Source organism: Mytilus trossulus, chromosome 7 (genome assembly GCF_036588685.1).
Source record: "Mytilus trossulus isolate FHL-02 chromosome 7, PNRI_Mtr1.1.1.hap1, whole genome shotgun sequence".
Classification (NCBI taxonomy): domain Eukaryota; kingdom Metazoa; phylum Mollusca; class Bivalvia; order Mytilida; family Mytilidae; genus Mytilus; species Mytilus trossulus.
Window position 1 is genome coordinate 79,075,473 of NC_086379.1, and position 27,287 is coordinate 79,102,759.

Genomic DNA, 27,287 nt, shown 5'->3' on the forward strand with positions numbered 1-27,287 from the left:
TGTATGGCCAAACCTTTCCTCCATCTTTTGTCTCAACCTCGTATAATCTCGCTGAAATACCAATGGCAACCCGTATGCAAAAGTTTCGGCTTGTCCTCTAAGAGTGCTGAGAAGTACCCGTCTCGATTTTTCAGGATCCCAAGAGTTGAGCTCGGCGATGTTCTCGAAATACTGCAGAAATTCATTCCAGACGTCTTCGTTGACCCCGGAGAATGTTCTACGGACAGGGTATTCTGTATGATGTGATGATCCGGAACGTGGGATACTAGCTGCCATATAAGATGGAGCCGAAGCATCCTGGTATGACACCAGGGAAGGGACACACCGTTCACGCTCTGCAACATCATTCGCATTCCCCACCATTTCAGCTCCATCTGCACCTTGTGAGGGCTTCGACTGCCTTAATAAAGGGATCGAGGCACCAATGGTACAATCTTCTCTGTCGCATGGTTGATCACGGTTTTCACTAACGCATTGATCCATATTTATATCCGGGAATATACCATCCTCATCATACATCAAGTCGGTCATATGGCGTTCACCGTTCTTACTAGAGCGCCAAACAATCTTGATGCCTAATGTCGAAACAAGGAGTCCAATAATTATAAAAAGACCAGTCATTACATATTCCTGGGACCTTCGGACTACCTTATTCTCTGGGAAGTACATCCACACAAAAATTACACAGCCACTGCATACAACAAGAAAGCAAATCCATACAGACCAAAACCAACCCCAACTACATTTGGTCTCCAAACCATTGACCGCACCAACAACTTCCATACTCTGGTAGCTCCTGGGTGACGAATGCATAAACTTCCGAAAACTCGGGTCGCCAGCTTTCTTCCCAGAGTGTGCTTCCAGAGGAGTCATGGGGAATGGTGAAACCTCAACTCCCGAGTCTGCAGGTGAAAATAATCTAGATCTACAGTTATCTTGCCTTACCCCAACGGACCTTGGAGCCCGAGTAGATGACCTCCGCATTATCCTTGGAGTTTCCATGACAATAAATCCAAGAGAAAAATATCACAACTGAATGTCATTAAAGTTATCAAAGTCACTCAATAAAAATCCCACCGCTGCCACCAATGTGACGAAAAACGGAGAGGACGGTCGAGTAACAGGAAGAACTAAGAATGCCCGAAGCCTGAACCTGACGACGACGAATGAAAGTGATGGCAATTTCCTAATACTCCTGTAGTACTCCGCTTTCTCTCAGGTTAATTCTCCAAGTATTGTTAAGTTTCAGGTAGTGTTGTCCTGAGAATGTTCCTGGTCACATAAATTATAAATGGATCCTTGAGTAGTGTATAACTAAAAGAAACTCGAAGTCTATGATAAGTTCAACTTGTATTAAAAAGACATGTGGAATATACGCAATTTAACAATGCATAGTATACGGACGGTATTACAATAAATTCACCCTGCAGACTACAAAACTCTTGTCTTCTAACTACTCTAAAATAATGCCTAACCCCCTATTTATACTCCCCCAATTAACCTGAATAATCATAAAACAATTAACTCTCTTAACCAATGAAAAAGTGACACATAACTTGGTAGGGCAAGTAGGGCACCTGGTAGGGCACTACAGCTCCAGTGGTAGGGCTGGTAGGGCACCTGGTAGGGCTCTGCAAACTAGGTCAACAAAACAGGATATGTCGTTCATTAATAGTTAAATAACAATTATGAAACAAAGAACAACCTTTAAAAAAACAGTGGGGTGACTAATTATAACTGACAAACATATATATGAATGATGAAACTTGATTACCCCGCCTTAAAAAGAGCAAAGTAAATGATAACACTATTGCTATAACTGTAAATACATACAAAAACATATACATGATATAAATTCTTGAAAAGGGGGAGAATACCAAAATACAATATTCATTACATTACCATAGATTTACAAGAAAGGGACATACATGATACACCTTATCGCTATTTGTCCGCCATTACTTGATATCACACATGTTCCCATAAAATTTTGACGTTATAAAACAAAATATCTGACACCACAATCGAAAAGTGATTGTTGAATGCATCAAAAGTTCAAGCAGCCGGGTCAGCAGGGATTAGCAAAAAGGTAAATAAAAAAAAGTCATAACCTAGCCAAAAACACATGATTGAAATTTAGGTCATAGGTTGATATAACGGAACACCAATGAATTCCTGAACAGTATTGTACTATATGTTAAATATATAAAGAAGGCTGCAATGTTTTTAAAAAGGTTAACCATATATTAAGTCTAAAGTATTCAAATAATCAGGTTGTATAGTCCTGCAGAGATGAAAAGGAAAATATTCAAGTTTCACTTTTGTTTATTTTATTTAATAGAATGTAAAAAAAAAAATTATAAGCAAACTTGACTATCTTGTAATTTCAAATTGCCTTTAGTAGCGTCTTATGAATACCATTAAAATAAGATTATATGACTCTAGTCCAACAGTCAGACTTTTATATTATATTTTATTACAATACACTTGTATAGATTTTTCTCACCTGAAACTATTCCTGTTGTGTTTAGTTGATTCTTATGGAATATTATGAATTAACTCAATGTTATTTTTTTCAGTATCCACATTTACCTGAATTTGAAGGTGATGATCTACGCAGACTTGGACAAGAAATAGCTCTTGCTAGAAAATACTTGGCTCAGGCAAGACAGTACAGGTATGTATAATTAATGTGCATTGCTGATTTTTATGGGTTTTGTTGATCTAAATATTTATTAGTATCTTGACATGGCAAATATGCCAAACAGGTGTATAAAAGTTTGTAATAAATGTAATTTTAGGTATGCAATGACTATTTTATTACCTAGAACTGATGCCTCGAAAGCTGAATAAAATGGATTTATCATTGTTTCTTATACAACGCTATTTTTAAATTTTGATATATAAACATTAATGATTTTTCTCATTTGTTTCTGCTTTGAAAGTATTCATATGTTTCATTCTCTTGTAGATCTTTGTACCAATCAAAAGTATCAACAAGTGAAAAGCCTGCATCTAATAAAGGTGAGTATTATCAAACATTGTATGTCTAAGGCAAAATTAAAGGGATTGTAAGCAACTTCATAATGTTACATGTATTACTTTTTTATAGAGTCAAAAAATTCTATTTGACTGTAAAATTGAGAACGGAAATGGGGAATGTGTCAAAGAGACAACAACCCAACCATAGAAAAAACAACAGCAGAAGGTCACCAACAGGTCTTCAATGTAGCGAGAAATTCCTGCACCCGGAGGCGTCCTTCAGCTGGCCCCTAAACAAATATACTAGTTCAGTGATACTGTAAACCAACTTATTTTTCGCGGATACTTTATTTCGCGTTCCTCCCTTTCATGTCTATTTCGCGTCGATTTAAATTCGCGATTCTCCAGTAAACTTGATGTAGTAAAGTAAGAAATAAGACATAGTATCACATATTCGCGATGATTTATATTAGCAATATTTTTCTACACGCGAAAGTCGCAAAAATAAATAAATTGGTTTACAGTAATGAATGCCATACTAATTTCCAAATTGTACACAAGAAACTAAAATTAAAATAATACAAGACTAACAAAGGCCAGAGGCTCCTCACTTGGGACAGGCGCAAAAATGTGGCAGGGTTAAACATGTTTATGAGATCTCAACCCTCCCCCTATACCTCTAGCCAATGTAGAAAAGTAAACGCATAACAAGACGCACATTTAAAATTCAGTTCAAGAGAAGTCAAAGTCTGATGTCAGAAGATGTAACCAAAGAAAATAAACAAAATGACAATAATACATAAATAACAACAGACTTGTTTAGTTATTGTTTTGTCATTAAATAATTGATTACCTTCTTAATCATATTGCGTGATAAAGAAGCTTTGTGGAAAGATTGAATATAATAGAGATGCGTGGTTTGGAAGAATTTGAAAAAATTGTAACAAGGGTTAGAATATCTTTTCAATTTTGGAAAATATACAAAATTGAAGGATTAAATTTCATTTATTATCGCTATTTTGTGCCTTTTTCCTATGATCTTTTTTTTGTGATAATTTTCATATGCTACTTGCTTGAGATGGAAAATTATCGCTAGAAACTAAGCATGCACGTGACGTTGCTAACAAAATTGACATGAAATTGACAACGTCGTCATAGGTAAAATAGCGATCAAAAGATTATCATTGTTCATCTCAACTTGATTGCCTTTCTCGCTTTCACCGCCCCGACTCAAGCGAGAAAATCAATCTCGTTGAGATGATCACCGATAATCTATAATTATGACAAAAAATAAGTAAGATAGATAAAGAAATCAATGTTATATATTAATCATTTATTTTTCTCTTTGTTTCCAGGAAATGCTCCCCCTTTCATAGTAGGGAAACCAAGGACTTCAGCCAGATGAAAAGTTGGAAGTTGATGGACATTTATAGTGCATTTTATTTTTGAATGAGATCTTTTTATTTCGAACATTTATATGGAGAAAAGATCTTATTTGACAGTCTGTGATATATTTTATTAAAAGGCAATTTATATTTTATATTTTATAACATTTTATCATGTTTTGGGTAATACATGTTCATTTTGGATGAAATTTTATTTATTGAATGATATTGTGATAAAAATGTTACAAGTTGATAATTTGATAATTTTCAATTCAAAATGGTTTGAAATATTAAAAACAAAATACAATTGGAATATTGAAGGGAACAAAAACATTACATGTAATTATTTTAAACAGAATGTTTTTGTGAATTATCACTGAAGTATTTCAGTGAAAATGTTATTTTTTTAGTATTGTTTATGTTTAAAAGTAGCTTAACATGTAGTTAATCAGAAACTTATTCTTGGCTAAAATGAAAAGATATGTTTAATCAAAATAAATTATAAATTTAATGTAAAATTCTGAGTTTATAAGCTTTTTATATTTTAGGTAGAAAAAAAATCTTGTTAGATAAATATTTATTCAGAACATTTTATGAATTTCACACTTAAAATCTGAACAGAATTAGAGAATCTCTGAATATGGTAATGGACCTGCTATTAGTTATATAGGTTTTGATACTAAATGTTGTGAATAGAAACTTTTTGTAAAAATGTATACTGTATATTTGGATATTTATGCCTGATCTTTTTTTACAAAAGAAACTTTCGAAGGTGAAATATTTGCATTTTGAAGGTGTCAATAATGATTATATATCGTAGCTAGACAAACAAGAAATGTCCCTTTATACAGTATATCATTTAATTATGCATGCTTGTTGAAACTAGTCTGTGAATGTATTTTACAGTATTTGTTAAAAATATACAGAGTAAAAAATAGTCTACTAATTTCTTTTTTGTCTTTGTTCACATGCAGGAAAACTCATTGAACATTATCTCATTCATGATATGATCTTTGAATACCAAGGATTTAATTTCATTTTAGAAGAATTTTTCCAGATGCAGGAATGTATTCATAAATAAAGTCATCCTGGTCTTGAAGCTTACACACACTTGTAAGTCTCATGGTTACATGCTCTCTTTGAATGTGGTAGGTTGTGGTTTGCATGCCCAGCTAGGTAAAGTAAAGCTGGGCATAGCCTCATAAAGGCATAAAAGCATATCCTGTTTTGCTTGGAATCAGAATAGTGTGACAAAGTTTCTATAGGGACTGTTACCTTCTGAACTAGCATGTTCAAAATACAGCTTAGAATGATGGTTCAATACCAAGTAGATATTATATCATATTGAAGTAACATGTTCGTCCTAAATGTGCATTCCTGTTTGAATGGTTTTATGCTATAGTCATTTTCGGGGCCCTTTATGGCTTACTGTACAGTGACAGCTGAGGGTCTGTGTTGAAGACTGTACTTTGACCAATAATGGTTTACTTTTACAAATTGTGACTTGGATGGAGAGTTGTCTCATTGGCACTCATGAATACCACATCTTATATCTATTACATTTGTTGCTTGATGTTACAGCCATCCTATTTCATCATTAAACAGGCACACAAGATTGCACCAGTTGTAGTACTAAGCATACCCCACTCATAATGCAAAGTAATGTATAACAAGAAGTGGGTGTCTGACAGATTCTGAAAAGTGCACACATATTTATTCATCACTGACTAAATGTAAAATTATTCTTCTCTATAGTACTTAGAATAAGGATGAAATTGTCTGACTGATTCGGAAGTAGTTCCTTAGAAAATGTGAGAAATAATTGTGTGAATAAGAGTACACACGCCAAAATGTCTTCAATATAAAGGTTTTACTACAAGCATAACATAAATTTAACATTTCAAAGATCTATTTCTGTGGTGAATTTCAAATCAATTTTGTTTGACCTGTACACCATTCAATTATTCCATACACCAAATATAGTTGACCTATTGTTTATGCTAATTTAAAAACAGATAACACAAAAACTTAACATTAACAACTGAATTTTGAAAATGAGGCCAAGGTCAGATGATACCGGACAGACAGATATGAATAACTTACAATTATTTCATACATTGAATATAGCTGACTTTTTGCGATTAGTAATTGAAAAACAAACCAAAACACAAAAACTTAACATTGATCAATGAACCATGAAAACAAGGTCATGGGTTCATAAAATCTATCATACAGACATGTATACCTTATAATGATTCCATCCTTCAAATAGAATGACCCTATCGCTTGTAGACCTTGCAAGAAACCCATATCTCAAATATAGTTATTCTATTACTCATAAATAATGAGTATTTTACATGACAAAAATAAAATCATATTTTTTTTCCATGCATTCATTGAACCATGAAAATGAGAACAATTTCAAACAGACCCAGCTAATGGAAACTTCATAACATAAGGCAACTACAAGGTATGGAGCATCAAAGTTTTCTGACTTCTGAAATAAGAAAGCTTTATACAAACATTTATGTTGTAGCTGCTGCCGGATTGTAATCCCTAGAACTCACATTCAGAGCTAGACATATGTTCCTTGATATTGAGTGATTGATAATTATATTCCAAGATCACAGAAATAAATGGTCTGTCATAAATAAGCCTAATAGTTTTCCAGTTTAAATGTTTTTCCGCTATTATTTTTTGGGGCCCTTTAAAGCTTGCTGTGTTGAAGGTTGTACTTTGACCTATAATGTTTACTTTTATAAATTGTTACTTGGATGGAGAGTTACCTATAATGGTTACTTTTATAAATTGTTACTTGGATGGAGAGTTGTCTCATTGGCACTCATACCACATCTTCTTAATATATCTATCTACTAAATCAGAAAACTATCTTTCATCTTATAGTATACCAAATATCAACAATATTTCTATAGTGCTTATTCTGAAATGGACCTGAGCAGTAAATTAATTTTATGCTTGGAAGAGTAACTTATCTTACTTTGTGGAATTCATCACAGGTGAGTCAAAAACTAAAATCATTTATTTATTTGTATAATATTCTTGGATACATCATTAGAAGATTAATTCCAAGTTTAATCTCATTTAAATTACTGTCTATTTAAGAAAAAGCTTGCAGAGATATACATGTCTGTTGCATAACAGTCCATAAAACATAGCAATAGCAAAACTGCAGCTGAATACCAGGTACTTATAAATAGTTGTGGATTACAAAGAACTCAGTAACTCAGTTCTGAAATGATTTTATGAATACCAATAAAACTTGACATGATATGGTGTTTGAACACATCAGCATATTATATATTAATACATTTGTATATAAATCTTTAATAAAGTTCTATTAAGAAGATTTAAATGTCTTTATAAGTTCTTCACAATATCTATTTGTCCGATGCTTGTGTTTGACACCTTCTATTTCTGTGATTAACATCTGTGGAGAGAATTTTCCTGCTTCTTTCAGAACCTCTGTATAGAGAACACAAAAACAAATAAAAAACATGAAAAAGTAATCATATACATTTTTTAAATACATTTTTGTTCAACATCTTTTTAAATCATTTAAGCCAAACAGGAAACACTGAGAAATCATAAGAGATGTTGGTCAGATGACATGAATATGATCTACTCCTATTTTGATGAGGATTTATATGACTAAGGACAGTCTAAATGTGGAAAGTCATTTGAATTAAGTACGTCCTATATATAATCATCAATGTAATGACCTTTAAATAATTTTAAAAAAATTACACTTGTTTCATTATAGCATGATTCTCTGAAATTAGATGTAACAATAAAATGAAATTTAAAGATATAAGATTATGCACATTTTTGTCAAACATGTTCTTGATTAAGTAGTTCTTTACACATTATATCCACATGTAAAATATATGTTTTTAAATATAATTGAAATATGTCTATATACATGTATAAATATTTTCAGTTGCTCAAGTCTGTATAATATTGATTTTTTAATATAATCCACCTACCTTGTATTGCATTCTGTATTTTAGCATCAGGATCATCAAGATGCACTAGTAGACCTTTATAAATAGACTCTAGGTGTAGCCTATACAGATCTACCTTGTATTTCCCTTCAAAACATTCCAAATATGCAAGGAATGTTTTAGATACAACAATTCTGATCTCATCACTGCTATCATCTAACCGCTTCAGTAACTCTGGGTAGAAGTTGTACAGATTGTCCTGGTCGAGGGAGTTATTCATGAGCTCTAGCAGCCTGGTCATCACACGACAAGAAACCAGTCGTGTATTCTTGTTGTCACTGTCCATGGAGGTTTTAAGTTGTGTGATTAGATCTTCAACAACAGGTTGCATCTGAAAATACGTAAATTATATTCAATTACAAATTAAGCTTTGCTCCAAAATTGGCTTGATGCAAACTTATATGAGAAAATAAAAGCTAATATTACAGTTAAATCGAATTTCAACATGAAAATGACCAGAAATTAAAGTCATAACTAGTATCTTAGGATCACATCTAAGAATAATTAATAATTTGAATCCTTGAAGCATAACATATAAGCTAGTGATTCTTTCTACTTTGTAGATGTCATAGGATTTATGGGAAAAGCCTCAAATTTATTGAACTGAACTAAATATACTCATCTTTTGGAACAAATTTTTGATTGAGTGAAAAAAGGTTCTATGACAATTATACGTCCAATACATTACCTTGTAACAAATGACTTTGTGAATGACGGAATATAATCCTTTAATTTTTTCACTGCTTATTGAAAACAAGGATGAAATAAGAAATCTAAATTCTTAAAAGCAATTAATAACATAAGACTTTTTTGTGAAAAGTAGAAAATTTATCATTTATGTGAAAAACACTTTGGCAGAAATAACAGTTTCAGGTAACGTTAAGTAACATACAAATGCATTTGGAAATACAAATGTAGTTTCAAAATCTTGTATACTCTTTAACATTCTCAGACAATAATAAAAGTAAGATAAGAAACATAAAAAAATTCCAAACCTTTTCTTTATCCAAGACTCCACTTTGTAACAATGCCCACATACATGACACAGCACTAGTTCTGATGGCTGATGCTATTCTTCCTGCTTGCCACACCATATTAGGTATAACTATATCCCTGACCACGATCACTGATATGTCTCCAAACTTTCCCTGTGAGTCTAATGTCTCCTTAGCATTCATCAGGAGTTGGGATAGAAGGCTGAAGAACTTAACCCTCATTTCAGCATCCTTTTTTGGGTCGAGACAGGGTACTAATATGGCCATGACTTCATCTAACAATTCTCCAACAATTGGTCCTATTTGAAAGAAAAAAAATCCATAAATACAACTTTTTGTTTAAAACACCCTAGATGTCATGTACATATTTTTGATATTTTGTAGCTTTTTCTGTCATACTCCATATTTACTTTCACTATAAATTTTTATTCTTTGAATAAAAAAAGATTAAACAAGAATGTGTCCAAAGTACACGGATGCCCCACTTGCACTATCCTTTTCCATGTTCCATGGACCGTGAAATTGGGTAATAATCTAATTTGGCATTAAAATTAGAAAGATTATATTATAGGGTACTAAGTTTCTAGTTGATTGGACTTCAATTTTATCAAAAACTACCTCGACCAAAAACTTTAACCTGAAATTCCCACTTTCATTTTCTATGTTCAGTGGACCGTGAAATTGGGGTCAAAAGTCTAATTTGGCTTTAAAATTAGAAAGATCATATCATAAGCAACAAGTGTATTAAATTTCAAGTTGATTGGACCTCAGCTTCATCAAAAACTACCTTGACCAAAAACTTTAACCTGAAATTCCCACTTTCATTTTCTATGTTCAGTGGACCGTGAAATTGGGGTCAAAAGTCTAATTTGGCTTTAAAATTAGAAAGATCATATCATAAGCAACAAGTGTACTAAGTTTCAAGTTGATTGAACTTCAGCTTCATCAAAAACTACCTTGACCAAAAACTTTAACCTGAACAGACGAACGGACGCACAGACGGACGAACGGAGCCACAGACCAGAAAACATAATGCCCCTCTACTATCGTAGGTGGGGCATAAAAATCTGGCCAAGAGACCAACAAAGTAAACAACAAATTAAAAAAAACGTGACCTTAATCTGAATGTCAGAATTTTAGGCATGACTTACAAATATCTAGAACTGTCACTATTCTCAATATTTTCAATGAAGAAATTCAAAGTATACCTGACTCGATCAGTAGAGTATCTAATACAAGTCTTTCTGGTGTATGTGTATTCCACATAACATAACTATCTTCAAATGAATTAATCAATGGCTTAGTATGTTTTCTGAATAATTCATCTTTTGTTGAAAATCCTTCCACCTCTGACAACTTGTCAAGCAAAGTATGAGCCTGTAACAGAAATTAAAAAAATTGCTTAAATTAAAAAAAATTACAAATTCTATGAAATAAATACCATCTCTCTGTTGTACATTCATTTTTTTTCTTCTAATTTTGAGTATTGAATTCAGTTGTCTCCCCTTTTAATTTGAAACTCATTATTGAGGGGGGATAGGACCTTTATCGGGACTCCGGGATCGGATGTTTTTAAGCTCGGGATTTCAGGATCTGGGAATTCTTGTTTTCGAAATTTCAGGACGTCGGGATTTACTTTATTTAAATTCGAGACCTCAGGATTTCGTGTTTTTAAGCCCGGGATTTCGGGATTAGGACCCCTCCTATCCCCCCTCATTATTCTATTCAAATTAATATGACGTACAATGTATGTTACAGTTACCAAGATATTTTTTTGATGAAGTGAGAGAGAAAAATCTATTTGGAAATTTACTATTACTTGCCGATATACCTTTTTAACACATGTAGAAATAAAAATATTCCAAAGTTAACAAAAAAGTAAAACTATTAGAGTAAGATGTGTTTAAAAAAAAAAACACACAATTTTTACAGTTAAGTATACCATTTGAATTTTCAGAAAAGAGTATTTTTGGATGAAGTCCATATGTTTTCACTTTCTGTAGAAGAATATGTGCACTAGTGATTAGCTTTAGTTTGTCAATTCTCTGTTTATTCATTAGATTGTAAATGAACTGATATTTAATGTCTTATACGATAAGTAGGATTTATCAGTGTAAATTTTTCTTTACCATTTAATACAAAAACCTGCTTAACTAATATTGAATACCTCTTCAGCTGTTGAGTCGGCTTGTTTGAGAGCTATAACAGTTATCAGTACGTTGAATATGATCTGACTGACATCCCTGACATCTGTCTGTCCAACCGCCATCATTGTTCCCATACATTTCAATAACTGTTGCTGTAGTGGAGTCTGAAAGTAAAATCAACAATTTAATTTCGGTTTAAGAAGTTACAAAATGTCTTTAAATCAGATTCTTTTTAGTTTTAAAGTTTTGTGGTGGAAAAAAAGGATTTGATCAGATTAGCCAATACCTGTCAATGGCCTGTGTCTGTGTAAAATTGTTTTTATGTATTCAATGGTCATATAATGTGAAGTAAATTGTGAAAGTTCTTCTGTAATTGAATTGTATATATAGTATTTGTATACTAGTTTACGCATACAACACATTTGAGCCATTAATATTCTACAATTTCAAAAGTATGAGAAGAAATACTTTTTCAATACCGTGATGGTTAAGCATATATCAGGATTTGCCAGAGTACAACATATGTCTGATAGATATGGCTTCAGTTTACTCCTTTCTGTTCCTTTCATGATGTTTGCTAGAATCATAAGTGAGGTATATGACTGTGTAGATTTGATGTTGCCTTGTACTAGTTTCCACCAGACTTCTGGCTCCACAAAGTAACCCACAAGCTCTGCACTTCTCTGTACCTGCAAACAAATATTCATCAACTTAGATCAAATATGTAATTGGTGTACTAATAAATATGATTTAATTTTAAACCATAAGTTGTAAAGATCTCTTATCTTTTCAGTAGTTTTCAGATGATTTCTAGTAAAAAGTCTTAAAGAATTGAATGAATTGTGAAATATATATATATTTTTTTAAGTGCTTCATTTGTATCTTAATATAGAAAAAAGACAACATTTATTGTTTTGTACACAGATCAAGCTGTTCAATGGGTTTTCTTGATTGAATTGTTATACATTGTGTCAGGTATGGGTTTTGCTCATTGTTAAAGCTTGTGCTATATATTTGAATATCATCTCTTGTGGATAGTTGTTTCATTGGCATTTAAACCACATTTTCTTATTGTCAATCATATAGAGAACTATTAGTTATAATACTTACATCTTTGACAACTTGTACTTCCTGGTCTGCACATGCTTTATTCATGCCAGATATCAATGGTGTCATGTGTTGTGTTATGTAATCCTCAGCGTTTAGAAGTAGTACATAGAGCAGTGATGCAGATTTAAGTCGGGTGGGTGCAACCCAGTCCACGATATCTCTCATTAAACCATTGACGATCTTTGATAGATTTCTATTGACTAATACTCGACATCCAAGATTGGGTCTCTCCACTAAAACAAATCAACACTAAATAAGATTATAGTTCACAAAAAAAGATTGTTCAATGAATCTAGTTCTACACCAATATTTGATAACAAAGACAATATCTCTAAATTATTAATAAGATTCAAATTCAAATATCTTAATAATTTCTCTTCTTACTACACAGTTAATCAAATAAGATTAAGAAACACCACAAACAACATTTTTCAAAAGACCAAAAAAGTGAAAAGTATATTTATATACTAGTATATATATATATATATATACAACTCGTCTAAACATCAACCCAACAATGTTAGATCTGTAAATTTGAAAGCAAATTTACAGATCTAACATTGTTGGGTTGATGTTTAGACGAGTTGTATATACATAATGTACACAGCCATGTATCACCATCATTGATGGCGATCCGATGGATACATCTGTTGTAGGGTTGTCACTGACTCAGACATACTTATGTATATATATATATATATATGAATTATAGTTATCCCGTACCATTGTAAACTCGTACCAACGTCAACTCATACCACTTTACAAAAACTCGTACCAATGCAAACTCGTACCACTGCAAACTCGTACCACTGCTAACTCGTACCAACTTATTTAAATGGTGTTAAATGATGTATGTAATTTACTTTCACTCAATACATCTCAAGTCTGTAAAATGTATATAATTTGAAAGTACAATGACCAATTTGTAGCTAATGTTCCCTGTCTATTGGATAGAAAATACCCTGGCAGATTTGCATTGTTGTCTCCTTTGAAAAGATTTTTTAAAACTTTTACTGATAATTATTGAATTTAATTTTTAATCATTCCAAAGTAATTTTTCATGAATAAATCCTAACAGTTAATCAAAATTATTTCCAAAATGAAATTCTTACTTTTTATAATTTTAAACAAGTTACAATGAAATGTAACCGTTTCCTGTTCCCGAATTTTCCCGCCAAAAAGCGCATGGCTTTCAACAATTGTAAACAAAGCATTCAACTTAAGGTACAGTTAAAGCATTGTTTTTTTTCTTTCTTCTGGATTATAACTACTTTGAAAGAATAGCGTAAAAAAAATAAAGCTTTTTAGAAAAACATTCGTTTTTTTGTCTATAAAATCCAGTATAAAATTCAAGTTATTCAACATTAGTTTTATTAAGTTTACAAAAAAATACCATAAAATATTCGTAATTTTTAATAAATTTTTGATGGTACATGTACAAGTTTGCAGTGGTACAACTTCCCAATGGTACGAGTAAACTTTTTTGGTACGAGTTAGCATGGTACGAGTTTTCGTTGGTACGAGTTAACTTGCTTCCATATATATTATATACTAACCATTTGGAGGATAATGACTTGGAGCCTCTTTTTCAAAATCAAGTTTGTCTTTGAAGTCTTTTTCATTTTCTTTTTCAAATTTTAAGCCTGAAAATATATCAAAACATGCATACAGAATATACATGAATATTTGTTGGAAATATCATGACAGAAAAAAATAAAGGGCTGCGGTTTGGCGCATGATACGCCCTTTGCTCTTTTAACTTGTCTTTTATGCTTTAAATGAATTTATTTATAACTAGAAATAGTGTGAGCCCTGTCAAATACCCCCCCCCCCCCCCCCCCAATAATAAATGAAAATGCACAAAAAAATTGGCATTATTAAGGTCAATAGATATAAACAATTTATCAAAGTTGCATAAAATTTTGTGAAAGTGTTAGTTATTGTCCTAAAATTTGAAAATCCCCCCTTTTTAAAGCATAAAAATTCATAACACAGAAATGTAAAATCTGAAATTTATAAAAATTGAAAGGGAGCTTACATCAATAGATATAAACAATTCACCAAAGTTTCATGGACATTGGTGAAAGCCTTTTTGAGTTATTGTCCGAAGTGTTAAAAATACCCCTTTTTTTAATGAATAAAGCCCCATAAATCCAAAACTTAAAATCTGAAATTTATAAAAATTGAAAGGGAGCTTACATCAATAGATATAAACAATTCACCAAAGTTTCATGAACATTGGTGAAAGCCTTTTTGAGTTATTGTCCGAAGTGTTGAAAATCCCCCCTTTTTTATGAATAAAGCCCCATAAATCCAAAACTTAAAATCTGAAATTTTAAAATAACGAAAGGGAGCTTACGTCAATAGATATAAACAATTCACTCAAGTTTCATGGAAATTGGTGACAGTTTTTTTGAGTTATTGTCCGAAGTGTGGACGACGGACGGACATCGGTATACCATTATACACCCCGTCTAAAAGACAACGGGCGTATAAAAATGCATTCATTTTCACATGTTCAACAGAATATATCTATAACAAAATATAAACATGATAAATTTATTAGAAAAACATGATAACATTTAACTGTTTTAAAAGATACAATCACTGCCTATTGATTAAAGGTATATTTTGATAGTAAATAAATTCATCTTATTTTCAATGACTTTCTATTGTTCTTTGCCTTTTTTAGTATCATGATTCATGAACATTTATTGAAAGCTGGTTACTGGTACTCACCTACATCATACCACAATGAGTCTGCCACTTCCTGAATCTCAGGTTGGGTATCTGATATTCCAGTCAACAAGAGTGGCATTAACTTATGATGGAATGAGTACCTATCAGGCAAATCTAATAACCAATGACCTGTTACCATAACAACAGCTTTTCTGACAGCAGGAGAATCATCAAATAATCTTTGGGCAAAATGAGACACAATTGTGTCTACTGCTTTTCCATTACCATACTGAATAACATCACCTGTAAAATAGAAATATAATATACAACTGGCATGCATGCATATTCTCTGAACTACAGCTAGTATGAATAGGCTTTACTTTACTATTGATTTTTTTCTACTTTTATTCCTCAATTTTGACATATTTAGTTGTTCTGTTGTCGAATTTGTTTTTTTTAAATTTTACCTGACATTTGTGCAAATCTGTGGAAAAAATAAAGTTAAAATGGTACATTTTTGTACCTTAGGACAATGTAGGATAAGAAAATTGTCCACATGTTTATTTATCATGAAGTTTGTCTTAAACTACCTGCCTCTAGCCAGTACCAACAATGAACATTGTATGTAAAGTTATGGAAATGTTTATCTGAAGCAAATTTATTGAGCTCTAAGATAGACATATTTTATTCAGAAATCAACAGTTTTCTTTAATCGGTAGACAAATCATTACACTTCATCTGTTGAAAGTCCTGTTCAAGTGGAAATATGTAGTTTGTAGCAATGTTCGTATTTGGCTATGGTGATACATGTATATTGCACACAGTATAATTATACATGGTCTAAGATCAAAAGTGTTTCACCTTTTTAAAATTCCTAAGCATTAACAAGACATTACAGACAGGTGCAATGATGGTTGGATGGTCATGGACAAACAATCAGAATTGTTATGTCCACCGCAATATGTAGCACAGAGGACTTTGTTCATTGTTGAATGCCGTACTGTGACCTATAATTGTAAATTTCTGTGTCCATGGCAAACATACACACCACATGTTCTTTCTTACTGTGGATTCATTATTATTCGTTGGATACCAATTTTCATGGATTTCGTGGGTACAGTGGAACCACGAAATCAAATGTTCAACAAATATCATCTTTTCAATCGGCTTTGTATACAGAGATTGACACAACCGTGAAATCCAATATCCATGAATATGCAAGTTTTCAGCAATCCACGAAAATTGATATCCACGAAAATAAAGGAATCCACAGTATATTATTAACCTACATGTAAGACTGCTTAGACTGTAAGGTAGGTAAACATAGACAAATGGTAGATAGATACATATTCTCTGTGAACTTTCTTCTTCTTTAAGAACAGATACATACCTATTGTTTGAATGACAAGTGTTCTAACTTTTGAATGCTGGTGAGTAATGGACATCAACAGTGGTTTGATTAAAGTTTCAGACTGCATGTGAAAATATTCTGGTACTGATTTGGCTATGGCAGAAGAACATCTACAGCTTTCCTTCTTTACTTCAGGGTATGCATCTATTAAGGTTCTTTGTAAGATCTTTATAAAGTCATCTAAGAAAATATGAATATCTTTTCCAGAAAATTCTACAATATCTAAGCAGAATTCCACTAACAACAATCTCAATTCTTCTGAAGATTCTGTGATGTCTTGTTGGCCTAATCTTTGTACAAGCACTGGCATAATGTATGGTAAAAATCTCACTGGTTTCTCTATAACTTTGCAGTAATCTTTTACTGTACTTATTGCCAGGCTTCTGCATTTTTCAACTGGATCTGAAAAAGCTTTCAACAATGGTTTAATGATTTCGCTTAATATATGAGTTAATTCGGACACTTGCAACGATGGATTTCTATCCAAAGTGTCCTTCCTTATCCCTTCTAAAGCTCTCTTTCTGGTATTTCTGTTATCTTCTGTCAGGCAATTGATATGCCTTGCAATTCCTTGCAGAGTGGCATTGGAATTTTGGTCCAAGCTCGCCATGTTGTTGATCGCAACGCCTCGTTCTGGATTCCCTTTGATGAAGGATAAAAGGTCCGAGAAGTAACGAAAGGTCTTTCAAAATTGCTATAAAATGGAACCTTCTTTTAGAATTTACTTGGTCTATTTTGCATATATCATCCATTTGAATATATTCTATTATACTCAAATCTTAATTAAATATTTTTTCAGATAGTTCATTTCTCTTCAAAGGATTTTTTGTATTCCTTTGATTTACAATTGAGATCAGATTTGATTACTGGGTTTTAGAGCAGGAAAATTTACACGAGAAGTTCGAAAGCTCGCACTGGTTCCGGTTTGCAACCAAAACAAGTCAAAACACAAAAAACATGAACAAATGCCATTTAGACCAGTAATATGATTGCAATAGTTAATTTTATTCAAACACATTAAAAGTTATATTTTAAAAACATATATATAAGCCATGGCGACGAAAAGGATAGAAATTAACCCAATGCAACTTTTGCACTGGGGTCCAATAATAGCTTTATCAGTAATTTTCCTGATATCAGCAGCCTCAGTGAGAAACACTCTGATGTGGTGGCCAATTTTTACACTAGGAGGAGTGATAAATTTGATGACATTTTTACTCTGGAATGTTTTGACGCTGTATAACTATCTTTTAGCAGCATTCAAAGGACCAGGATTTGTTCCTTTAGGATGGGAACCAGTAAGTTTAAATGAAACGGCCGACGCACATAATGTTTCCATTACCCATGGTGGTGCTCCTACTAAAGGAGGGAGATACGGAACATATATACATACAATGACCATACTGAATGCAGGTCGTTGTAAAGTTAAAGAAAAACATCAAAATAGGCAACGAAAGAAAAATAACACACCAAAACCAAGATTGATGCCTACATATGGCGTCCTTACCTGATCCTGACCCTACACATCAAAATATGATAAAGCTCACGAAACGCCTTCCGGCACCAAGTCCACTGTGCGAGGGCTGAAAAGCCAGTGAAGGTCGTTAAACACTTCCATATCATGCAGGGAGGTTTAAACATTCTTGTTTACCTGTCCACATTGTTCAACCTGGTCTGTTCACAAGGGTGTATATATAGGTTATTCAAAAACCATAGCATTGAGTAATACTGGTTATGCACATACATCAATTATAAAGTAGCATAAATTTATCATTGTCTGTGATAAAGAGACAATTGTTATAGTTATCCAAGTGTCTGTCTGGTAATGTAATACACGTACATGTATGCACAAATAACAACTGTCAAACCAGTGTTACCAATTAAATTCATGTATTTTTCAAAGTCTAAGATCAACAACTTTTTAGTCCCCTACCAACGAAGTCAAGGGGGACTTTAGGTTTGCACTCTGTCCCTCTGTTCATCCGTCAGTCCAGCAAATCAGTTTTCCAAACTTTTTTCTTCATGCTTGAAGATATTGATTTGATTCATGTTTTATCATGACAAGTTACATGTCAAGTTTGATTTTCGCGATTTTAGCTTTCTCTTTGTTCAGTTAAAGCCCTTTCCGGAAATAGACCACTTTCGAGTTAATCCGTCACCGGCAAAAACTCGTCAATTATGCACGCCTTTATGACGTCAGTTACCAGATAGAGGGGCTCGCCTGTATCCCTGCACTATTTACGTTCATCAAGCGTCTTAGTGATCGTCTTTGTGCAGGATAAACTAGAAATAATGGTTGCTCTGTAGTTACTTACTGACAATTCCCTAATGACAGCAGTGTTGATTGTCTATTTTCAGAATGCAATTTGCCGAATAATTCGTACAATATAGTATAATTTTCCAACCACTCGCTCAACATTGGAAGGGAAGTGATGACGCCCCTAAACGCACAGATGACGGTGATAAAGGCGCGTATAATTGACGAGATTTTTCCGGTGACGGATGAACTCGAAAGTGGTCTATTCCCTAGAATTAAATATTTGATGAAATATTTATTACTAGATTTATGTTCAAAGGGAAATAACTCATTTTTAAAAAGATTTGTAAAATACTTTGTATGACAATTCAATGTCAATGACATTTCAGATTTTTTTCCTTTTCTTCAGTAAATTGTTTGAAGAATTTAGTGGTAGGTTTGTTTGTTATTTTATGTAGTTTTTAAATATGTTTTTAAAATATATTTTAAATAATTTAGGAGCTTGACTAATCTGCATTAAGTACAAGTAGGGAATCCCCTTTAAGCACCGACTCTTGGTGCTTTCTGCAGATAAGTCATATAATATATCCTTTATTAAATATACTTTGTTATTTGCGGTATACCTCATAGTCAAATGTGGTAGTTCTTAATTGTTTTGTTTTTTATTGGGTTCTTTTTGTATTTTTTATATTGACATTTCTCCGCACAAACTACTAATGCCTCATGTTTGTCTTTTCAAAGTGAAAATACACTTACCGGGTGCACTTGAGTCAATTTCAACATGGTATTCATTGTCATTGAATAATAATACATTGCTACTATTTTGTTGAGTGTATTTTCTGTGGTATATTATTTTATTTTATTATTTTTATAACACTTGTTACATATCTTTTATTGTGTGTTTTGCATATGTTATTGTTTATGATAATATTGTCTGTATGATATGCTGTCCCGGGGCCCTAATTTGGTAAATAAAAATATTCTATTCTATTCTGTAGTTTACACCATGACAAGCTATAGATCAAGTTAGAATTAGTTCCATTACAATGATTTTTTAACCGGTAGGGGACTATGTATTGCCATGCAATACTCACAGAATGCTTGTTTTATTTATGTGTTTATATAAACAAAACACTTTTTATTCACAGGAAGAGGAAGAAGATAAACAATATTTACAATATTGTAACCTGTGTGAAGGATACAAATCTCCCAGATCACATCACTGTAGGAAATGTGACAGGTAAAAATAAAAACAGAAAAAGGTCATGTAGGTCAAATTACAGTAAATGTAATTGTGTTTTGAAAGTCAATAAACTTTTTAAACAAATCATTTTCTAAAAAATTAAATAGTACAAACCATTAAAAGTGAGTAATATAGAAATGAACAAATATTGGTCTTTTAAAATTATTTATGCAACATTTTCATATTCATTGAAACATTGTACCTTAACATTGTGATAAGTTAATGAACTGCAGAACCATAGATTTTTTTTGGTACTGATGATATTTTTTTTACAATTTTTGAACCTTAGTTCCACAGCTTCCTGAATATTAAGCTAGAAAACATAATATGGAATGTTGAAGCAAATCAGTTAATACATTGCAAATACTGCAAACACAAAACAGTGAAAAAAAATAAAAAAATCTATAATTATGATAATAGAGAAAGCAATTTTGGTATGATTTAGATGATTTTACTTTCTATTTCAACATAATTTTAATAAATGGGCTATGTCATGAGTATTACTCTTTATATTTCAGGTGTGTTATTAAGATGGACCATCACTGTCCATGGATTAACACTTGCTGTGGACATTTTAACCATGGTAATTTTACATGGTTCTTGTTTTTTGCACCAATCGGCTGTGTTCACGCTCTATTTATTTTAATTCCATCTACATATAGGGCAATTAATTGGGTAAGTGTATAAAGAATCTTAAAAAAGAATTTGTGTATTAACATAAACTAATGATAGACATCAATACATATTTTGTTGTTGTACAAAATTTGAATGAAATAATAGGGATCCTGTGATTAGAGATGATATAGAAGTTTCTATCACAAGCATATACATGCAGTATGAATTTAAAACAAAGGATCAAATACAAAGTTAAGAAAATATTAAGAATGTGAATTCTTTCCATTTTTTCCATAATGCTCCTGGCAGATTTATTTACATCACCTGTGAATTAACCTCAGGTTGATTGCATTTAAAAAAAAAATATTATAAATTTCATGTGTCTGTAGTGTTTTCTGGATTTACCTTCAGCAGGAAGGAAAGCTGAATACTTAGTTTAAACATATTTATTTGTTTAAACTAAGCCGAATACTTGAAAGCCAAATTAAATATGTAATAAAAACAAACAAAAACGAAACAGTTGAGGTAAAATATATGACCAAAGCATTAAGGTTGACTTGAGTACTTTTATTAATCACATTTTAAAGCACATGCGATAGACAATTTGTTATTTATTATTTGATTATATCAAAACCTAACATATATATTTGCCATGCTCTACAGAATTTGAAATAATTACTTTGTTCTGTGTACTGATTTAAAAACAAGTTAGCTTTAAAAGAACCTTGTTATCAACTCCTTTAAACATGCTGCAATAAGGAAGTTCAGTGGAGGATCCAGAACTTTCCCTAAGGGGAGGGGGCCCGCTCCAGTCATGCTTCAATGATTCCCTATATAATCAACCAAATTTTTCCCACAAAAGGGGGGCCCAGGCCCCCCAGGGTCCCCCTATGAAGTTTATCATGTACATGTGTTGGCTGCAAAATGTTTTTCTAACTTTTATTAAACAATGTCATGTTACTTTTATTAGTTTGTACTACATTTTCAGCAATATTATTTCTACTATACAAGAGAGCCTGTAGTATATCTAGGACTATTTGGATTTATTGGTACCATGTTTGCTATAGGTTTAGCAGTAGGTGTAACTCTAGCTGTAGGAATGTTGTATGTCATACAGATGAGGAGTATAATCAAAAATGAAACTGGTATAGAATCATGGATCATAGAAAAAGTAAGTACAACACACAGTATTAGTAATATTAAAGGAGGTCTTAGTATCCAAACAGTTAATCTTGAATAATATTTGTCCTGTAAATATTTATACCTTTAATCCAACAAGTTTTTCAGAATGCAACTGTGTTTAATAATGAAAGATACATGTTAAATATGTGTTGAAATTTTCCCCAATATTTGATAATATGGGAATGATTTGTAAAAAATCAAACAGTTACAGTATGCTGGTTTTGATATAATGCATCCTGAAAAAAATCTTTGTCGAATTAAGTTATAATTGTAGTATGATTTATAAATTGGAATTTTAATGAAAACACAATACTCTAAAAACCTGAACTACCAGTCAATAGCATGAAGAAGAAAGCAAAGTACATGTAGCATAAACAATTTGAGAATCACAAGCAAATGAAAGCTTTCTGGATCTGTTTTTTATCATTCAAAACTCAATATTATGGCATGTTTTGTGAAATAACTGCAACAGGTAATGAAATTACACTGGGATGCTATGATAGTGATTTATTCTTCAATATAAAAAAACTAAGATAATATTGGAAAATAATTGCTTTTATTACAATCAGTCTGTTACAACATTTGAAATTATCATGATATGCTTTTTCCGAATTGCAAGTTGATGCAGTTTGCAATACAAATTGAAATCATTTAAGTAACCAATCAGAAAATTAGAATCTGAAACAGTGTTCTAAAAATATGATTATGTTTGGATACATTTTTGTTGTCTCCATTTTTAAGAGTTTGAATAATGAAGTGTGATTTGCATTAATATAATGATTAATTTGCATTTTTATAACATTTCGATTGTATTTTCTTTTTGTGGTTTAAAATTGATGGGTACCAGTAAATATATTCATCTCATTATCTCATTTAAACATGGTCTCAAAATGATAAAATTATGATGTTCTTATTACCAAAAACCACAATGAAAATGGAAAAGAGGGCAATACATTAATACATTTGTTTCTGTATGATATATTCATAAATAAAAAAAAATGGTTCTCAATAAGACAACTATCCAGCAAAGACTGAAGAATATGGATGTTAACAATTACAGGTGTCTGTCTGGCCTTCAACAATGAATAAAACAATTACTTAATTGTAAGCTAAAAATACGCTACTGGTAGATGATCAAATGTGCCAGCTTATAAACTCAATATTTCAAAGAAGTAAAAATGATTTGCACTGTAATCTCTGTACCAGTAAATGAAATTTTAGAAGATATATATTTCGCATTAAATTTTGTAAATTAGATTTGAACAAGACCTGACATTGGAATTACAATTACAGAAAATTAATAAAGTCATAATTATAATTGAAAACTTATCACAGCCTATAGGCATCTATGCAGTATTGTTGTTTATTTATTTGTCATTTGGTCTCTTGTGGAGAGTTCTCTCATTGGCAATCATACCACATCTTCTTATTTGTATATATTTGATTATTTTAAATTTTAGGCATTAGATAGAGATCGAGATGATGATGAAGAATTTATATACCCCTATAACTTAGGCTGGAAGGCTAATCTAGCTGAAGTATTCACATGGACAGGGTATCCTAAGTCAGATGGGGTTGTCTGGAATGTCAGGGAGGAATGCAATCAGTTTACACTTACTGTAAGTACCACCAGTGAAAGAGATATAATGAATTTATTACAACTAAGAAACTGGAAAGGTTTGTCATTCATGTGATAAGTTGAGCAGGTGAAAAAACCTTAGTTTAAAGCATTTAGAAAAGCCTGGTCCAAGTTAGAGAGAATATGATGATCAGTTGCCTGTTGTATTGTTGATGAAAGTTTAAAAAGAGTTTCCAAACATTTTCCATTCTTTAGGGCCATTGAATTTTGATGAGCCTAAGACTAAGGCTGTCAATTTTACCCTTTCAAACTGAAAACAGTAGTAATCACAAAGAAATGTCACACTTATTCTATATATATTACTTAAATGCGATCTCTGTGACCATGTTATTTAACTTGTATAATTTCAAGATTATAGCGTAAAATGCAATTATAAGAATTGCTTATTTTTCCAATTATATTAGGTTGTAAAAGCATTGAACTTACACACATTTTCAATAAGCTTTTAGTGAGTGCTTTTACACTCCAATAAAATTACAAAAAGGAATCATTTGATACTTTTAGCTATCTTTTATTTTTACAATATTTTACAGATTGAGCAGATACAACAAAAGGCACAAAAAAGAGAGAGGACTTTTGAATATAGTATAGTAGAAGACTATTCTGGTGCCTGGTTTCCCATAACTAAAGGTTGTAGGGTATGCATTAGGTTTCCATGTACAGATGAACCTAGGATACCAGTTACAAAGGGAGATAAAGTTTTAGTAACAAGATGGAAAAGGTAATAGAACCATTTAAAAACCTGTTAATAGCTATATATTACTTCATAAGGTCACTCATCATCTTTGCAGTTCATTAGATCTGTCACGGGGATTGCAAGCAGATACGAAAATAACAAATGGTAACTTTCAAATAAAAACTGCTATAGAACATTTGTACATAGTGAACTTCATGTCTAAAAACATATATTATCAGAGAAATGTTATTTAATAGCAAAGTTTGAGACAAACTTATGTTCATATCAATAAATGACTATTTCCTCTTCATAATAGAATGAAGAGATGTGGTATGATTAACAAGAGACCAAATGACTTCAAGGTCAGCAACTATAAGTCAACTTACAGCCCAGTGGAGAATCCAGGGGGCCCATTGACTGCGTTAGAGGGGGCCCGCTTCGTTCACGCTTCAGTGATTCCCTATATAAGCAACTAAATTTTTTCACAAAAGGGGGGGGGGGGGGGGGCAGCACGGGACCAGGGCCTCCTCCCTAAATCCGCTTCTGCAGCCATGTTTGTTTGTTAACTTGCATTACAGATTGGCTACAGCCCCTTCAAAGATTTGATATTTTGTTGTTATAAACTTTAAATGTATGCTATACCATATACTTAGAAAAGTAGTACAATTTTGATTAATAAAAGTATTCAGCAAAATGCTAGTATATGCCTTTTTGATTCAGGTGAAATTTTATTATTCATAACTTAATCTCAAATTCTTTTATGTGTAGACATTGGTTATATGGAACAAGATTAAAAAGGGAAGGTGAAATTCAAGAAGGTGAGATTACATATATGGATGCTTTTACGAATCTATGAATCTGTTAAGGGTGTAAATAACATAAAATATTCATTTTGATGATAAATAAACATTAAGTATTCAGCTGCATTTAAGTTTTGACCCAAAGAAGCACAGTCATACTTACCTGCAAGATAACAACTATCATTAATGTGATGATATTATCTTCTCTTGTGTTTATTTCATTTGTTTCCATGAAAGCTTCTGTGCTTCCATACCAAAATTTAATTTGTGACTTACACATCGATTCTTAATAAGTGATATTTATGATACTGAAGGTTGATTTACTGGATATATGAATGAAAAGAAGTATTGAGTAAATATAAGACACCCAAAAACACTGATAATTTAAAATCAGAATAATTATTTTCACATTTTCTTACCAATTACAAGTAAGGTATGAATGTGTGATGTGATTTGAAGTAATTAGTATATGTAACCTTCAAACCTTATATTAATATTTTATCAAGTCAGTATGCTAGTGTTCTCTTTATACTGCAATCATTATCTAGATCAATTTATACCTATTTTTCTATTATTTTGTTTTTAAGGTGGTACCCAACACTTTCACTAAAATTAATTTGGCTCGTTTAATTTCCATGAAATTTTGTCAAATTATTTACTTTGACCCTTAAACAAAAATATAAAAATTTCAAAAATTTTGAACCAACCGTTTTGTCAGAAAAATTATACTGGTTATATAGCACTTTGACAAAAAACAATTTTGATCATTAAGAAGCTTAATATTCCTTTTACAACACAACGTAATTAAAACGTTTAGCTGACTTTACAGAGTTATCTCCCTGTAGTGTTAGGTACCACCTTAAACTGTTTTATAGGTTCACCCTAGAAAAGTACTCATACTTTGGTTGAATACTTTCGTTCAATACAGTTGTTACATTTCCAAAAAAATCCTGATGTTGAAATCTAATAGAATGATAGCAGTATAAAAGTACTTCTACATCTTTGGCCATCAATATTTTGGATTGAGCATTCCAGAAACATGATTTGGACAAACTTCTTTCTCATATCTTAATTTGAGTATCACACACGATGGCTGTTATTCACCAATTTCTCTTTAAAAATTTTAAAGATCCTAAAATAAAATCATAAATTTTATATGTAATTAAGTTTCCCCCTTTTTCATTAAATTTTTTGTATGAATTGCAGGTAGTACAAAGAAGAGATACAGAGGTTGGTTTCCTAGACGATGTGCTGTAGAAGTTATATGTGATGATCAAAACCATGCAGGGGAAGATATAAATGAAAACAAGAAAGACAAATGATGAGGAGCATTTAAATCATAGAGCATTTAACTGTAGAAACCATTTAATGAATACTAGTCATTGAGAGGGGTTGGGCTATATTTCTCTATACTCTAGAAGATGTTATTACTACAAGGGATGAAGATTTTCTCAATGAAATGTTATGTTAACTGATCTCACTAATACTTGCACTGTCAGTAATTGGTTTTACTAAAATTTGTAAAATTTTATAGTTTCTTTTTAGGAAATCATCTGGTGAATGTTCTATTTGGTGATTTTTGTAATTGAAAAGGGTTGGTCTATATTTCTCAAAATATACTCTAGAAGATGTTATTACAAGGAATGGGGATTTCTCAATGCAATGTCATATTTACTTATCTCACTAATACTTGCACTGTCAGTAATTGATTTTACTAAAATTAGTTAATTTTATAGTGTCTTATAGGAAATCATATTTGGTGAATGTTCTATTTTGGTGATTTTGGTAATCTATCTTGAATCAGTGCACCTTAGAAATAATTTGATACTTTCATGATACTCAGTTGAGTATATCAAAACCAATTTTATTCACTATCAAAATCCAAATTTGTCTTCCTCCTGCAGACATATTTAGTATATAAAAATGTCTTCTTTTTTTACTCTTATGACTACAATCACAAAATCAAGCTTCCAAGAAGGATAACAAATGGTGTTTTTCAACCAAAGACAAATTAATCAAAATTGTAATATGTAAACTGTAAGATGAAGCACAACAATAAAAGCATCGTTCCTTTGATATGTGGTTGTTTTAAAGTTTTTGATGCATATCTGGCATATCTCATTTTAAACTTTGTCAGCCACAGA

General features: G+C 31.9%; 3 protein-coding genes across 3 annotated transcripts in view; 2 read left to right on the forward strand and 1 right to left on the reverse strand.

Moving 5' to 3' along the window:
- LOC134725915 (von Willebrand factor A domain-containing protein 3A-like) overlaps positions 1-5,313 on the forward strand; it is a 43,426-nt gene extending 38,113 nt beyond the window's left edge. The window contains exons 31-33 of the mRNA XM_063590203.1: positions 2,580-2,677; positions 2,972-3,024; positions 4,338-5,313. Coding sequence (XP_063446273.1) covers positions 2,580-2,677; positions 2,972-3,024; positions 4,338-4,387 — 201 coding nt within the window. The 3' untranslated portion in view covers positions 4,388-5,313. The remainder of the gene's footprint in view (positions 1-2,579; positions 2,678-2,971; positions 3,025-4,337) is intronic.
- Positions 5,314-7,611: 2,298 nt separating this feature from the next.
- On the reverse strand, positions 7,612-17,388 carry LOC134725918 (dynein axonemal assembly factor 5-like). The gene is made up of 10 exons (XM_063590205.1): positions 16,711-17,388; positions 15,381-15,623; positions 14,198-14,284; positions 12,642-12,874; positions 12,011-12,220; positions 11,552-11,695; positions 10,593-10,761; positions 9,385-9,683; positions 8,372-8,720; positions 7,612-7,850 (listed from the first exon to the last, which is right to left on the reverse strand). Exons 1-10 carry the CDS (start codon positions 17,339-17,341, stop codon positions 7,726-7,728), a joined length of 2,490 nt encoding a protein of 829 aa, XP_063446275.1. The 5' UTR covers positions 17,342-17,388; the 3' UTR covers positions 7,612-7,725.
- A 223-nt stretch (positions 17,389-17,611) lies between these two features.
- LOC134725920 (palmitoyltransferase ZDHHC6-like) lies at positions 17,612-27,219 on the forward strand. Its single transcript, XM_063590206.1, has 8 exons — positions 17,612-18,029; positions 20,137-20,228; positions 20,750-20,906; positions 21,835-22,017; positions 23,489-23,647; positions 24,201-24,388; positions 25,112-25,161; positions 26,350-27,219. Exons 1-8 carry the CDS (start codon positions 17,784-17,786, stop codon positions 26,463-26,465), a joined length of 1,191 nt encoding a protein of 396 aa, XP_063446276.1. The 5' UTR covers positions 17,612-17,783; the 3' UTR covers positions 26,466-27,219.
- Positions 27,220-27,287: the final 68 nt, after the last annotated feature.